General features: G+C 43.9%; 1 protein-coding gene across 2 annotated transcripts in view; it reads left to right on the forward strand.

The window, feature by feature from the left end:
- The first annotated feature begins 2,626 nt into the window (after positions 1–2,626).
- PINK1 (PTEN induced kinase 1) overlaps positions 2,627–14,298 on the forward strand; it is a 58,303-nt gene continuing 46,631 nt past the window's right edge. For both annotated transcript variants that reach the window (XM_077837524.1, XM_077837523.1), the window contains exons 1-5: positions 2,627–2,946; positions 8,251–8,562; positions 10,021–10,124; positions 12,459–12,641; positions 13,795–13,958. In XM_077837524.1, the coding sequence (XP_077693650.1) occupies positions 2,638–2,946; positions 8,251–8,562; positions 10,021–10,124; positions 12,459–12,641; positions 13,795–13,958 (1,072 nt within the window). In that variant the 5' untranslated portion in view covers positions 2,627–2,637. The remainder of the gene's footprint in view (positions 2,947–8,250; positions 8,563–10,020; positions 10,125–12,458; positions 12,642–13,794; positions 13,959–14,298) is intronic.

The raw sequence follows: 14,298 nt of genomic DNA on the forward strand, positions 1-14,298 counted from the left end.
AGATTACGCTGTTTATTGTAACTTAATTTTCAACACTTTGTGAACATCCTCCTCTTAGTTACCCTTAGTTTATTTTTCTTGATTTTATTTGTTTGTGTGTGTGTGTGAGAATGGATGGGAAAGGGAACGTAGTGGTGAGAACCAGACAATACCCTAGAAGTTCTGTCTCAAGAGTAATATGATGTTATGACTATGCTACATTAGGCACAATGAAATGATCTGAAGTGAACAAAAATGGGTTAATTTTTCTAATCATGAAGCACTGTTGGTTATTTATATGTTACTGTAAATGTCCAAACAGAATAAATGTGGTCACTAATTCCACTACTCCATCAAACTGATGTTTTATTACAGAACAGAGCCACACAAAAGTGTGTGGTTTTACTGCGGTTCGTGTGGTTCGTGTGTGGTTTTAGTTCCTAGAAGTTTAGCGGTAAAACAGAACGACACAGCATTTAAGCTATATATGCAGTCATACCTCAGGTAACACACAACACTGAGTAACACATAACAGAGTACACATTCAGTATTACCCTCAGTGTAACACTGCATCCGATGAAGTGAGCTGTAGCTCACGAAAGCTTCATGCTCAAATAAATTGGTTAGTCTCTAAGGTGCCACAAGTCCTCCTTTTCTTTTTACACAACAAGAGAGTATACAGCAGTGATCCCTGGTGCAACGACAGCATACAGAGTACACAATGTATACCCAGGGCACCATACTTCATGAAGAGATCCATACCCAGGGCAATACAGAATATGCAGAGTAACACATGGCAGCATGAAGCATACACAGTCCATACGCAGGGCAACACACACCAAGCAGAGTCTGCAATCCACAAAAAGCACAACACAGAGCATGCAGAGTACACATTCAATACCCAGGCCAACACACACCATGCCCAGTACACAATACATACCCAGAGCAACACACAGCTGCCTGTAGCATACACAACCTTTACCCAGAGTAACACAGTACACAACCTGTACTCACAGTAACACACACAGCATGCAGAGCAGGGTGGATTTGATTTAAATCAAATTGATTTAAATCACTAGTCAGGAAGACTTGATTTAATCCTGGTTTTCTACCTAAAAGTGCATTCTTGTTGGTTGTTATAACCTTAATACATATTCTTCACAACTCAGAGATAGATGTAGGTTTCATTTTTAGAAGGTACACTCTATACATTTTTAAACAGTGGTTTATTTTGAAAACTTTTCAAATTAGTTTTACAGCTATATCAGAAAATGAATGATTGTTTGGTTATTTCATTTACCAAAGGTAACTGAAGATATTTATGAAGTCATTGGGAGATGAACTATCTCCAATTCAACAGGTTAATCAGTAATATTTGAGGGATTTTCTTGCCATGCTGTATTAGGAAGAGAACATCACCAGACAGACATTTAAATTGTTTTATTTAACTAAAACAACAACATTAAGTATTCTGGATTTTTTTCTTCAACAGCAAACATATAATATTTTAACAAAACAAGCATATGTCCCTCACTTCTCACATTTATCTCCACACCTATTCCGTCCCCAACAATCTATTCATTGAACTTTTTTGAAACTTTGCACTTTTAGAGAGAGGTAAGGGATTGATTCTGTGTACACAAATTTGCAGAGGGACAATAGGGTTGAGGTCTGTTATTTCTCACATCTATATATTATTTATTTAAAAACATTTTTGCTGTTAACAAGCATGTTACCTTTGGAGACACAAATCCACAGTCTGAGAACTGCAAAACTAAGCATCTCTGATGGTATCTTCTAAACTGAGCACTGAGTCCCATAGAAAGATTAACCTAAATAATCTATACAGAAGCCTGTGGAACCCCATAAAATTGGGTCCCTAATCCATGTACTATTAGAACTCATTTATAAAACTTTTCTTAAACATTACATGAATATATTGTCTCATACTATAGAATTAGAATTTATAATCCCTATTCTATGATGAGATATCTTTGAGCTATAATGTAGCTTAGTTAAAACTATCTTTAGATAGGCTTTTTCCTCAAAAAGCATTTTATCAAAAAAATCTGATTTAAATAAAAAAAATCATTTTTTTAAAAAAAATCATTGATTTTTATGCACCCTGATGCAGAGCACACACCCAAAGCCCAGACTGACACACAGCAAAAGGGCTGACACACACAACCCACACTCAGAGTAACACACACACACTATGCCCGGCACCCAGCCGGTACTCAGAGCGACACACATACCAGGCGCAGCACACAACCTGTACTTAGAATGACACACACACCACGCCCAGCATACACAACCCGTACGCAGAGCAACACACACACACCACGCCCAGCATACACAACCCGTACCCAGAGTGACACACACACACCCCACGCCCAACACACACAATCCGTACCCAGTGTGACACACACACCAACACCCTACGCCTGGTCCTACCCGTAGTGACCCCACCCCCCAACACACTCCACGTCTGCCGTGACTGACACACACACACACACACACACACATACCCCAGGCCGGGCGCGTCACAGCGGGCGGGTCCCCGGGTAACCAGGGGCCGGGACGTCACAGCGGGCGGGTCCTCGGGTAACCAGGGGCCGGGCCTGGCCTGGGCCGAGGCGGGCGCTGCCGAGCGGGGCCATGGCGCTGCGACAGGCTCTGGGCCGCGGGCTGCAGCTGGGCCGGGGGCTGCTCCTGCGCTGGGGGCCGCCCCGGCTGCCGCCCGCCCCGGCGGCCCGGGGGCTGCTGCCACCGCCGCCGCCGCCCGCCCGCTACCGCTTCCTCCGCGAGTCCGTGTCCGGGCTGGCGGGGCGGCTCCGGCGGCAGCTGGTGCTGCGGGGCCCGCGGGGGGCCCGGGGGCTGAGCCTGGCCTTCGGGCTGGGGCTGGGGCTGCTGGAGCAGGGGCTGGAGGAGCAGAGACAGGCCGCCTCCGCCTGCCGCCACATCCAGGTGCGGCCCCGGCCCTGGGCGGGAGCGGGGCTGAGACCGGCCCGCGAACGGGGGACCCGGGCTGCGTCCTGCTGGGCCCCGACCCCAGGGGCTGCGTCCTCTGGGGAGCGACCCCAGGCTGCCCCCCCCCGGCTCCCTGAGGGAGTGTTGGGGGACGGGCCGACCCCAAACTGCCCCCCCTTTTTGGGGAGGGGTCGACCCCACTAACGCCTTCCCCTTTGGGGGAAGTAGCCGGCCCCAGGACTGTCCCCCCACCCCACCCCACAGAGGGAGTGTTGGGGGAGGGGCCGATCCCAAACTGCCCCCCCTTTTGGGGGAGGGGACGACCCCACTAACGCCTTCCCCTTTGGGGGAAGTAGCCGGCCCCAGGACTGTCCCCCCACCCCACCCCACAGAGGGAGTGTTGGGGGAGGGGCCGATCCCAAACTGCCCCCCCTTTTGGGGGAGGGGACGACCCCATCAAGGCCCCCCGCCCTTTGGGGGAAGTAGCCACCCCCAGGGCTGCCCCCCCATCCCTGGGGTCCTGGAGGGGGACCCAGGTCACAGCCTGACAAGGTGTGGGGTGACAGGGTCCTAGGGAGCTGCCTGTCACTGTCTGGGGGAGACCCGTTGTGAGGTGCGGGGGGGGCGACCAGGGGACGGTTAGGTCGCAGACACTGTCCTGGCGAGTGGAGGAGCCCGATGCCCCCCACACTGAGCCCTGGGGAGGGTGGGTCCCAGAAAAGGCAATCCCAGTTCGTCCTTTGGGCATCTCCAGTCCAGGGAGACACGGGATCCCGTCTGGGTTGGCGAGGTACCAGTGGCAGAGGAGGAATGTGTTGGGTTTTGGGGGACTAGCCCCATTTGCACAGAAGCATAGTAAGCAGGTAGGGGGTCCAAGCAGCAGGGCTAAGGACTGACTTAGCACTGAGATTCCACCCCCCACCCTCCCAGAACGGGTCAGGGTCCCTATATGCTAGGGCATGGGCACGCTGGTGCTGCTGCCCATGCTAGAGAAGTGGAGACTGACAGTCTTGAGGGCTGTCAGACCAGCACCTTTCACCAGCTCTAAATACACTTCTATAAAACCGCCTTTTCTCTCTTTCAGGAGGCTTTTTCCTTTTCCTCTCCTGCTGCCCCCACCCCATCCTCATCCATTGTTTTGTAAAATTGTTCTCCCCCGACTTCTTAAATACTGTACCTTCCCTCCTATTTTATTTTGTGTAAGTTAAATTAATATGAGTGTCTACATACAAAGTGGCTTTAATTAAATTGGTTTTAACTTCAGAGCTTTAGTGAAACTGTTGAGACTTTATATGTAAACTATTGCTGTCAAGCAATTAAAAATATTAATCACAATCGTGTGATTAAACAATAATAGAATACCACTTATTTAAATAGTTTTGATGTTTTCTACATTTTCAAATATATTTATTTCAATTACAACACAGAATACAAACTGTACAGTGCTCACTTTATATTTATTTTTATTAAAAATATTTGCACTGTAAAAAACAAAAGAAATAGTATTTTTCAATTCACCTAATAGAAGTACTGTAGTGTAATTTCTTTATCATGCAAGTTGAACTTACAAATGTAGAATTATGTACAAAAAAACCTGCATTCAAACTAAAACAATGTAAAACTTTACAGCTTACAAGTCCACTCAGTCCTACTGCTTGTTCAGCCAATTGCTCAGACAAACAAATTTGTTTACTTTTGCAGAAGATAATGCTGCCTGCTTCTTGTTTACAATGTCACCTGAAAGTGAGAACAGGCGTTTGCACGGCACTGTTGTAGCTGGCATCGCAAGGTATTTACATGCCAGATACGCGAAAGATTCACATGTCCCTTGATGCTTCAACCACCATTCCAGAGGACATGCATTCATGCCGATGATGGGTTCTGCTCAATAACGATCCAAAGCAGTGTGGACCAACAGATGTTCATTTTCATCATCTTAGTCAGATGCCACCAGCAGAAGGTTGATTTTCTTTTTTGGTGGTTTGAGTTCTGTAGTTTCTGCATCAGAATGTTGCTCTTTTAAGACTTCTGAAAACATGTTCCACACCTCATCCCTCTCAGGTTTGGGAAGGCATTTCAGATTCTTAAACCTTGGGTTGAGTGTTGTAGCTATCTTTAGAAACTTCACAATGGTATCAGTCTTCTTTGCATTTTGTCAAATTTGCAGTGAAAGTGTTTTTAAAATGAACAACATGTGCTGAGTCATCATCCAAGACAGCTATAATATGCAAAATATGGTAGAATGTCCATAAAACAGAGCAGGAGACATACAATTCTCCCCCAAGGAGTTCAGTCACAAATTTTATTAATGCTTTTTTTTTTTAATGTGCATCTTTAATGTGCATCATCAGCATGGAAGCATGTCTTCTAGAACGATAGCCAAAGCATGAGGAGGCATATGAATCTTTAGCGCATCTGGCACATAAATATTTTGTGACACCAGCTACAAAAGTGCCATGCAAATGCCTGTTCTCACTTTCAGGTGACATTGTAAACAAGAAGCAGGCAGCATTATCTTCTGCAAATGTTAACAACCTTGTTTGTCTGAGCAATTGGCTGAACAAAAAGTAGGACTGAGTGGACTTGTAGGCTTTAAAATTTTACATTGTTTTTGAGTGCAGTTACGTAACAAAAAAATACATTTGTAAGTTGCTCTTTCATGATAAAGAGATTGCGCTTCAGTACTTGTGTGAGGTGAATTGAAATACTACTTTTACATCATTTTTACAATTCAAATATTTGTAATAAAAATTAATATAAAGTGAGCATTGTACACTTTTTATTCTGTGTTGTAACTGAAATAGATATATCTGAAAATGTAGAAAAGCATCAAAATATTTAATAAATTTCAATTTGTATTCTATTAAGAGTTTGATTAATCGTGGTTAATTTTTTTAATCGTGATTAATTTTTTTGAGTTAATCATATGAGTTAACTGCGATTAATCGACAGCCCTAATGTAAACCAGGCCTTGGGCCCTGATATTGTAGTCACATCCATGCATATTGACTCCTGTACTCACGCAGGTCTCATTGCAGGATTGGCGTTTTAGTTTCCTTTCCTTTCTGAGGTGTACTCCTGTCACAAAGTCATTGGGTCTGGTCTATGCCTCCGTCTCCTGGGAGCTACCCCATTAGTGTACTGGGCCCCAAGGACCCACACAGTTCCATAGGGGCAGGCCCATGGTCTTCAAGACTAGGCCTTCGGCACCAGTGTTTCCTGCCTTTCTCTCTGGCTCCCTGCAGGGAATCCACCCAACCAGACTTGTGGGAGGCCTGTACTGTGCCACTTTAGGGACCAGTGCTCTCAGGGAGTATTTACAGAGACACAGGAAGCCTTTCCAATGCCAAGTAACCATTTATTGGTCATCTGGCTACAGAATCTGGAAGTCCTTAGGTTAGCCTAGAGAAATGAAGTTAAACCATATAGTTCACTCTGGTCAAACCAGTGCCATGATGAGCCAGCCAAGCTAGGATGGAGTCCCCTGGCTCTCTCCCTCTGTTCCCCTTTTGTCTCCCCAGTCTAGGCTCCTGTTTTTCCAGTCAGCTGACACCTTATTCTCCAACTCAGTTCCTGCCTGCCAGGGTTTCCTCCTGTTAAGTGTTGATTGTTCAGTGGTTGGGGCATCTCTTTGTTTTGTGGGCCCTCTGTTGATTTGGATCAGTTTGAGCCAGTTCTTTAAGGACTATATTCATTCCTCCCAGACAGCAAAGTAGCACACTCATACCTTCTGTCTCTTGTGCTGTTCCAGGAGCTTTGTTAACCCTTTTGCACCCACCGACTACCAATGCCTCACTCAGAGGGACACTGAGGCATGCCTCAGCGTCATAAAAACACTACAGAAAATTCCCACTTCATCACAACTTGTTTCTTCAATGTCTTAATTCTTAATTTCTGATCCTGAAGTCCTTTTCCCCTTTTTGTGTCTCTTTCCATCAACCCCCAAACATTTCCCCCTCATTGATTCTCTCTCCTCTAACCAACTATCATTTTCAGCTGCCATGAAAGCTTTAGGGCATTGGCATTCTATTTGCCATTGTTCTTAACTAGGTTTTATTTTTAAACATTTTATTCATTCAGAGAGGGAGGGAAGCACAGTAAAAATCCCTGTTACAGAAGCTGGCCAGATCTTTCTCTGCAGACTTTATTTGCTTATGTTGTAGATCAGTGGTTCCCAAAGTTGTTCCGCCGCTTGTGCAGGGAAAGCCCCTGGTGGGCCGGGCCGATTTGTTTACCTGCCGCGTCTGCAGGTTCAGCCAATCGCGGCTCCCAGTGGCCGCAGTTCGCTGCTCCAGGCCAATGGGAGCTGCTGGAAGCGGCGGCCAGTACATCCCTCGGCCTGCGCCGCCTGGAGCAGCGAACCGGGGCCACTGAGAACCGCAATCGGCCGAACCTGTGGACGCGCACTGCTTCCAGCAGCTCCCATTGGCCTGGAGCAACGAACCACAGCCACTGGGAGCTGTGATCGGCCAAACCTGCGGATGCGGCAGGTAAACAAACCGGCCCGGCCCGCCGGGGCTTTCCCTGCACAAGCAGCGGAAAAAGTTTGGGAACCACTGCTGTAGATGAATAAATGTTTTTCTTTTTCCTCTTGTGAGCAAACACATGTATTTGTCTGTAGTATTGGTTGAAAAACACCTTAAATAAAAACTTGTTGGATAACTATACCCTCAAAACCTTCACAGTGTAGACACAGCCTGTACCTGCAAAGAGCTTTTCTCAGCACAACTTATCAGTTCGGCAAGCAATATGAGTGATGCTGGCAAAAGCAGTTTTTATGCTGGTATAGCTGTGTCTACAGTGGGGCTTTTGCAGACAGAGAAAGTTGCAAAAAATATCACATCCCTAACTGACATTGCTCTGCCAGCAAAAGTTTCTAGTGTGAACCTGGCTATTGTACCTTCACTTGTAGGGTATGGATAATATTTTACTTACCTTATATTGCTGTGAGGCTTAATATTTATACAGTGCTTTGAGGTCTTCAGATAAAGGGTGCTACAGAAACACAAAGTATTATATGCTTTATATGCCTATATTCCAATCTGAAGCATGCATATGCAGGATTTGGATGTTGTGAGTTTGTAAATTGGATCCACCATGTGTTTTGTAAGTGCCCAACTGGATTGTAGTTTAACATAATAGAAGATATAAAGCTTTCAAATGACGACTGTGCTGGCCATGTGGTATATATACTTGTATGCACACCCTGGAGCACATACAATAATATAATTTAACATAGCAAAGTAGTTCTCTATTTTTTAAAGTGTGGAATAATTGAGTGATTTTTCACTTTCCTTTCAGACCATATTTATCAGAAAGAACAAGCCACTGAAAGATCCACTGAGCACTTTCCGCTGGCAGGGCTTCAAACTGGAAGAGTACCTTATTGGGCAACCCATTGGGAAAGGGTGCAGTGCTGCGGTATATGAAGCAGCTATTCCTTTGTCTTCTAACTACCAAAGAAGTGAAGACAGCAAGCCTTTAGAAGGGAAGAGTCCAGATGCACAGTGGGATCATGGCTCAGTTATCCACCCTGCAGAAACGAAACCTATACAAACAAACCAGCAAAGAGCTGCTTTCCCATTAGCTATCAAAATGATGTGGAACATTTCGGTAAGGAGTTAGTCTTTAGTCTTCCTGTTTGACACTTGCGAAGTCTGAGTGAAATGTTTACCACAGATGTGTTGAAAGCTCTAATTATTTTGTGCACAATTAGTACATTGGAACAAAGTTGTTGATATATAGCAATGGAAACACAGATTGTTAATGAACAGTGACTCAGGGAGGTAATTAATGCTCATCAAAAATCTTCCTATGGGAGTCAGCATCAGCATGACATTTGTGTGTCACTGCTGGTTTGTCTATTGTGTCTTGACAATATTGACAGTATTTTCTGGGAAAAAATTATTTTGTTTAATATTAAGAGAAACTTGGAGAAATGTTAAGAACTAGCAGGAAATGGAAAAATACTGCTAAAGAAGTTTGAGGAATCACTTGCTTTTAGAGATACTCAAGGATAAAACTTAGATGTCCATTTGCTGGGGACATTTTAGGTATGAAACCAGTAATGCTTCGTGGAAGCTGGATAGCTAAATTACCCACTGGAGGCCCCGCACAATTAGGTGGGTGGACCAGATCTCTCTTCATAAGTTTCTTCCAGCCCAAGTGATTCTGTGATCAGCCATATCCCGAAGTAACTATCCCAGAGATTCAGAGAGCTATCATTCTTTTCTCTGTGGAAAATTCACTGTACCCATCCCAGTCTGAACATGAGGACATAGGCACCGAGTTTCTAATCTGCTGGGGTGCTCCCCCTGGCTCCGCCCAGGCCCCTCCCCCACTCCACCCCTTCCCCCAATGCCCCACACCGGCCATGCTTCTTCCCACCCCCGCTCCTCCCCCACCCCGCCTCTTCCCCGCCCAGTTCCGCCCCTTCCCCCGAGCGCACTGTGCCCTTGCTCCTGCCCCCTCCCTCCAGCGCCTGCTGCAAAACAGCTGATCTGTGGCAGGCAGTAGGCACAGGAAGGGAGGGGGAGGCGCTGATCAGCGGGGCCCACCAGCAGGCAGGAGGCTCTGGGGAGGAAGAGAGGCATTGATGGGGGGCTGCCAGTGGGTACTAAACATCCACCATTTTTTTCCCATGGGTGCTCCAGGGCTGGAGCACTCACAGAGTCGCCGCCTATGCATGAGGAGTCTTCCAAACTAGTGATCCCTTAAATCTGTTGGGATTCATAGATTTTCTTTTTTAAACCCAGAATGGACCATTATGATCATCTATTCTGACCTCCAGCATAACAAAGGCCATAGAATTTCACTCAGTAATTCCTGAATCAAACCTGTATCTTGTAGCTGAGCTTGGAAATATTTTTTAGAAAGACATCTAGTTTTATTCTGAAAATTTCAAATGATGAAGAACCCACTACACCTGTGCTGTTAAAAATTACCCCTTATTTCTAGCCTGCATTTACTGAGCTTCAGCTTCAGAGTTATCTGTTTCCAGTGTTGGTATTTAGATTGGATGATTTTAAAGCTCAGGTTTGAATACAACGTTCTATGTAACTGCTGTTGTAGGCTGGTTCTTCAAGTGAAGCTATCCTCAGCACCATGAGACAGGAGCTTGTTCCAGCGAGTGGTTCTGCCTTGTCTGGGGAATACGGAGCTGTTGCTTGCCACAGGTATGTTTTATTAGTAGATGCTTTTTTTGGTCCTTAAAGGTGATCAGAGAGCCTTTATTAGCATGTTTTAAGAACACAAGTTTATTATAAGAATCTGTGAAGCCCATAAATTTCAGATACAAAAAATTGGAAAATCAACTCCCCCTTTCACATGTCTATCAAGACCTGAATTCAGGGGGCTGTGTTTCCCTGCAATAGCTATTGCCATCATTAAAATCCCCCCAGAAGATGGAACAGTACTGATACATTCAGGATCTGAGGTACCTTTCATCCAAATCCCAATGTGGCTTACGCATTTTACTCATTGTACTTGTATATTTGTACAATATGTGTGGAAATCACTTCATCAGACCTCTGAAATTCAGCGGTGGTTTAGAGTACACAGGCATACCACAGAGTATCTAAATAGAGGAAGTTAAGAGAAAAACTGCATCCACTTGATGCTACGTAGGGGATTTAATCACTCAGTCTGGACCTTGGCCAGAATACTGGGGCTGACTCTTCTACACTTGCCAAAAAAAGAAAAAGGGCCATGGAATTATTAGTGACCACAAGTGGTCAGGACCTCTGTTGTACGTTTCAACTAAATGATGGCACCTCCGGAAGTACTGGGAACCCTAAACACAGTTTTGGAGAATTAGTTCATAGGGATTTGGAGGAGAGAATAGCACCATAACTGTTTGTTCTTTGTACAGCGCCTAGCATAATAGGTTCTGGCCTGTGATTGGGGCTCCTAGGTGCTGTGGTAGTACAAGTAATTAATAACAACAACAACATGTCAATGGAGTTTACTCAAAACTGACCAGAAACAAAAGTGAAAATGGCTTACTCTGTTTTCACATACTGAGCGAAGAGAAAAGTAAATAAATACAGGAAAGTAAATTAGAATTTTAAAATTCTTTCACATTTTGTCATCTAAGAGGTGAACGCAGGAAAGTGTTGTTTTGTTTTTTTTTAAATCGGTGTCCTTTTAAAAAAGCTCCTTTTTTTTTTTTCCAGTTTAAACAATGTAATCCAGAATCCAGATCATCGGTTTTAAATTTCAAATACACCTCTGCTGCCAGTACAAATAGATAATAAACACTGCTAGGTATATAGCTGGCCTAGGAGTGTAACAGACAAACCAGACAGATATTTTGCATTCAGGGGATGAGAGAAAAGAGAGGTCTGTTTTGCTCTAGATACATGTGTGTAACTCTCATTCATTTTAATGGGCACTTACTGTGTACATCAAAGCATAGATTTCCTGGTTTGGTATCCCCTTGATCTTGATCTGCTTCTAATAATAAATTCATTTTTTTTCAAAGCCAGTCCTAGTTTTCTCCTTAATCTTATTGAGAGTCAGGTCTCTTACACTAACTCTACTCCTCTGTTAATAATTTAGAACACTAGCACTTAAAGGGTTATTTTGGAGGCTTAAGGGGTTATTTTGGATTAAAATAAAGGGTTACATTTTGCTTTTAATGATTCTCAGTGGGGCTTATTTTCTAATGTAGGCAACTGTTGGCTCATGTTCAGCAATCAAATTTGTGGAAAATTCTGTTTTCTCAATGTAATTCTTTTTTTTAATAGCCGATAAAACAAATGTTTTGAATGCCCTCTTATGGTGTAACATTAAACTGCACCTTGCAGAAAATAGAGGTTGGTTGTTTTGGGTTATTAGAGCAAGGGGATCTAACACATTTGGTGGAAAGAGCCAATTTGTAGTTTTAATTATGGTCAGTGGGTCAGATCTATAAAGCCAGAGTCCATTGACTACCCTTGATCTGCTGGGGATTGCCCGCTAATAACAATAGGAGTGGGGATTTGCAAGAAGTCTGAATCATGCAGGCATATGCTGGTGTCTGTATGGAGCGCTGTTTAGCTCAATGGGACTCAATATAGGCAATGAGTCTACTTTGTGGATCCCTATTGAAGTCAGTGGGATTTCATGTGAGTGCAGGAACCTGCCTGTATGGATTAGTTTGTAGGATTGGGGGCTTGGTTAGGAAAGTTATCTGTTGAACAATTGTTAGAATTGTTTGTAAACTTGTGGTATCCAGAGCGTTTCATGTTTGAGAGTGGTTGAGTATTTTTTATAGACACTTTTAAGGTACATCTTGTTTTGAACTGCACTTTCTAACCTTAATTTTAATTTGCCAACATTGTTTGTTTTAGAATGAGTGAGTTTATAAACTTCTTTGGGATCTTTTAGGAGGAAAAGTGCTGTATTAATGAAAAATATGATTTTAGTAAGAATAACAAAAATGAAAGTGTCCGTAATTCACCATCCTACTGTAGCTGTTGGGTTTTAATTTCTTTGTCTGATGTGATTCACAAATTACGTTGAAACAGGAGACCTGTTTTTGGGAAGAAGAGGTTGGAACCTCATCCGAATATAATCCAGGTGATCCGAGCTTTTACATCCTCAGTTCCTCTGCTACCTGGAGCATATGTGGACTATCCAGATGTTCTCCCGTTAAGTCTGAACCCCAGTGGGATCGGTCACAGCCGCACGCTCTTCTTAGTGATGAAGAAGTAGGTAGAGATGAGCTTTGCAAGGTACTCAGATTTCTAGTGTGGCTGTGCTGCGAGGCTCTGTATTCTGCAGCTGCCGGATAGGCAACACAAGGCCTTGTGAAGTCTTGGTCTGGTTCATTGTCATGGATCAAAGAACACGTTAAGAAATATCCTGTGATCTTTCCCCAGTTCCTGAGGCTTTAAATCTTGTCAAACAATGAAGGCTAGTTACTCTTATAAATAATTAATTTAATTAACTCATTTTAGAAACTTCAAACACTTTCCCAATTTTCAGATATTCTGGTTCTCTAACCCTACCTTCTCAGCTGTACACGAAGGCAAAATTAAAGCAAAAGTGACTCATCAGGACCCAGTAACTCTGGGTTTTCTCTTTCTTTCTGATCAGCTGTTGCTTTTCAGTTGAGACACAAGCATTGGGTTCCAAATTATCTCTCCATTTTTTTATAAAACACTTTGTAGGGGGATATCTCCATTTCCCCCACTTTTTGCTATTTTGACCAACCTGGCTCCAGAAAAACTCTTCCTTCTCTGAATCATGTCCCTTCCCACCAAGACTGTCTATTCTGTAATAACACACTTCCCTCTCTTTCCTTCAGAATACAAAGGAGGACACAGAAGAACCCTTTGTAAATAAAATACCTAAGAAATCTCATTGTACAACACCCTGTGAGCCTCCTACTTTTAGAGAGGATGCTTTTATTTCCAGTTTTAGAAGTATGGAAGCCCTGATGGAGGTCCCAGATTTGAGATAGCATGCCATGTGGCAAAACATTAGCAGATGTTTTTGTGTACTGGGGATGAGAGGGGATTGGGGTTGATTAAGGAATTTGGGATGGTTAGAGAGATGTTAGTAAATGTAACAATGAAGTATCTCTAAGCAGATGCCACTAATGTTGAACTGAATATTTGCTTTACAGTGGTAGAATACTGAATTAAATATTGCGGGGGGGGGATAGCTAAGTGGTTTGAGCTTTGGCCTGCTAAACCCAGGGTTGTGAGTTCAATCCTTGAGGGGGCCATTTAGGGATCTGGGGCAAAAATTGGGGATTGATCCTGCTTTTGAGCAGGGGGTTGGACTAGATGACCTCCTGATGTCCCTTCCAACCCTGATAGTCTATGATTCTATGATTGTCTTTCTCAATCTGTCTAGTTATCCATGCACCCTGCGCCAGTACTTGAGCAAGAGGAATTCAGATGCCCACCTCAGCACCTTGATGATCTTACAGTTACTGGAAGGCGTGGATCATCTTGTTCGTCATGGAATAGCACACAGAGATTTAAAATCGGACAATATCCTAGTTGAATTTGATTCTGGTATGTAGCTTGCTGAGTCCAGCTGGAGATGAATAGAGAGTTTACAAAAGTAATTTGACTTGTATTGGGACTTGGGCTACTAAGTCACTTAAACAACAAGGAGTCCGGTGGCACCTTAAAGACTAACAGATTTATTTGAACATAATCTTTCGTGGGTAAAAACCCCACTTCTTCAGATGTATGGAGTGAAAATTACAGATGCAAACATAAATAAACTGACACATGAAGAGAAGGGAGTTACCTCACAAGTGGAGAACCAGTGTTGACAGGGCCAATTCGATCAGGGTGGATATAGTCCACTCCCAACAATAGATGAGGAGGTGTCAATTCCAGGACAGGC

Source organism: Eretmochelys imbricata, chromosome 18, assembly GCF_965152235.1.
Source record: "Eretmochelys imbricata isolate rEreImb1 chromosome 18, rEreImb1.hap1, whole genome shotgun sequence".
Classification (NCBI taxonomy): domain Eukaryota; kingdom Metazoa; phylum Chordata; order Testudines; family Cheloniidae; genus Eretmochelys; species Eretmochelys imbricata.